The sequence below is a fragment of the Osmerus eperlanus genome, chromosome 12, assembly GCF_963692335.1.
Source record: "Osmerus eperlanus chromosome 12, fOsmEpe2.1, whole genome shotgun sequence".
Classification (NCBI taxonomy): domain Eukaryota; kingdom Metazoa; phylum Chordata; class Actinopteri; order Osmeriformes; family Osmeridae; genus Osmerus; species Osmerus eperlanus.
The window spans coordinates 18,195,814-18,198,566 of NC_085029.1; the positions used below are offsets into that span (position 1 = coordinate 18,195,814).

At 49.1% G+C, this 2,753-nt stretch overlaps 1 protein-coding gene across 1 annotated transcript in view; it reads right to left on the bottom strand.

The window, feature by feature from the left end:
• Positions 1-1,873: 1,873 nt before the first annotated feature.
• The window catches only part of gfra1b (gdnf family receptor alpha 1b), a 28,640-nt gene continuing 27,760 nt past the window's right edge, over positions 1,874-2,753 (bottom strand). The window contains exons 9-10 of the mRNA XM_062474798.1: positions 2,564-2,611; positions 1,874-2,456 (exon numbers count right to left, since the gene is read on the bottom strand). Coding sequence (XP_062330782.1) covers positions 2,307-2,456; positions 2,564-2,611 — 198 coding nt within the window. The 3' untranslated portion in view covers positions 1,874-2,306. The remainder of the gene's footprint in view (positions 2,457-2,563; positions 2,612-2,753) is intronic.

Below are 2,753 nucleotides of genomic sequence, written 5' to 3' on the forward strand. Positions count from 1 at the left end.
TGTGAACCTTTGGGTCATGTGACCCGAAGGCAGCACGAGGGTTAAAAGATGTGTTTGTCCTCCAGCTTCAGATGCCTCACACATTACAACCATCTACAGACTCAGCTTTAGAAACACAACAGAAAATCTAATTGTTTACATTTGTTTTAACAATATAACATAATTAGTGTAATTGTTTTCCACCAATTCAACATAATCAAATTTCCCCGCTAATTCTAAATAATCAAATTTTGGCTGCTGGTTTTGCATTCTCAGAAGTTCGATTGAATTGTGTGAAAAGTATGTTGCTTACAGAAGTCAGAGGCAGGGAGTCATTTAGCAGCAGTTTGGGTTAGGGTTTGGGTTAACCCTAAAGCCAGCATGCGACTACAGAGTATGTCTGTCAGGGGACATGAAAAGCTCACAGCTTATGAGTTTCTGTTCTACTGATTTAACCCTCTGGAAATGGTCAAACTCCCGCTTTCTCAAGTCTATAATTACAGAGCTATTTATCTCCTTTTTGATTGGTTTAACTTTCACCCATGAAAAAGTGCATGGAGGTCTTGGCAAATACCTATAATTCCTGTCCAGAGTCAGGAGGCCCTGGTGGACAGGGGTTCTGTTCAGGCACGGTTCAATGTGCCTCCTTGTTGACATGATAAAATATCCAAACATCACAGGTACATGGTTCCACAGGTCCCCACTATCAGGCTCAGCCTAGTTATCAATATACACTATCAACACACCACAGACGAGCACCCAGGCTTCCCCACGCAGCACACAGGGGAAGCCCAGCATGTGAGGGCACACAGACTGCTTATACAGGTGTAAATATGTCTTTAAAGACAGGATGTCACAAAGAGCCCCCACCCCCAAACATTATAGAACAAATCTAGAACAGGCATGTGGGTATTTACAAGGATGCTGAAGTATAACCGTTCTGATAGGATGTTAACTGTAAGTAACACATATTACAACTGTAAGTAAAGCCTCCATACTGTATGTTTGAAACATCATCCTCTAGTTTAGCTTTCAGCAGTTATGAGCAAGTTGTCCTTTAAGATGGAAGCCAGAGTGTGACAGGAATAGGAGAAGCCTGACGGCTAGAGCGACAGCATACACACTGTGTTCAGGGGGAGCTACACTGTGTTCAGGTGGAGCTACACTGTGTTCAGGTGGAGCTACACTGTGTTCAGGGGGAGCTACACTGTGTTCAGGTGGAGCTACACTGTGTTCAGGTGGAGCTACACTGTGTTCAGGGGGAGCTACACTGTGTTCAGGTGGAGCTACACTGTGTTCAGGTGGAGCTACACTGTGTTCAGGGGGAGCTACACTGTGTTCAGGGGGAGCTACACTGTGTTCAGGGGGAGCTACACTGTGTTCAGGGGGAGCTACACTGTGTTCAGGTGGAGCTACACTGTGTTCAGGTGGAGCTACACTGTGTTCAGGGGGAGCTACACTGTGTTCAGGTGGAGCTACACTGTGTTCAGGGGGAGCTACACTGTGTTCAGGGGGAGCTACACTGTGTTCAGGTGGAGCTACACTGTGTTCAGGGGGAGCTACACTGTGTTCAGGGGGAGCTACACTGTGTTCAGGGGGAGCTACACTGTGTTCAGGGGGAGCTACACTGTGTTCAGGGGGAGCTACACTGTGTTCAGGTGGAGCTATAACATACACACTGTGGCACCCTGCATACAAGTTCTAGAATAATAACTGATCAAGCTTACTATGAACAGTATGAGAAAAGCACCAGACATTTAGCATGAGGCTTGATGAGCATGTCCTGGAGGCCGTGACTTAGCAGGGAGGGTTAGTGCCCGAGCGCCCCCTGCAGGGAGGGTTAGTGCCCGAGCGCCCCCTGCAGGGAGGGTTAGTGCCCGAGCGCCCCCTGCAGGCGTGGAGGCAGACATCTGCTTGGGGAGGGAAACATCTTCAACAGCCAATCAGGACCAAGCTCCCGGAGAAGTACAACATCAAAAGTAAAATCCATTAACATTTGTCCTTTTGTCATCAAAATACTCCAAAGTTTCAGCACATTTTATTTCCCCCCGAGCGCCGTCCTCTCGTCATGTAGATCCAGACAGGAATTGCTGTTTGTACACGCTCGGTCCTGGAACAGCCCAGATGAAGCTGAATGCTGACAGGATGAGGGAGATGACAGCTATGGGGGTTTGAAACTCTCAGTACATCCGTCCACCAGTCCGTCTGTCCAACACTCCTCTCCACCCCTCCACCCCTTCATCTCACTCTCTACCTCTCCTCCTCTCCACCTCTTCATCTCACTCTCTACCTCTCCTCCTCTCCACCCCTTCGCCTGTCCTCCGCCTCTACCAGACCTGGCGACCCAGCAGAACCGTTGCTATGGACACCAGGCCCCAAGCCACACCCAGCAGCATGCTGATTGGACGGGCGTCGTCTGGGCAGGAGGAGGAGCTGCGAGCGTCTGCGTTGGAGGAGCCAGCAGCGTCCAGCTGGTCCTGATGATCACAACAACCAACAGTCAGCAGACAAGTCACACAACCGCACACAGGGTGATGTGAACCAGATATTTGATCAGATATTGATTGACAGGAATGTCTCTTACCACACACACGGCCATGTTCAGACTCTGGTTTGACTTCAGTTTCTGGGCCTGGAGGTACAACCGGGACACAAGAGAAGACAAGATGACCCTGACTGTGGAGGTCCTGCTAGCTCCATACACCTCTAACCACTAAAAGCCATGTGGCCACATTCAAGAACATGAAGCATGACTTTGATACACTGCATGAACA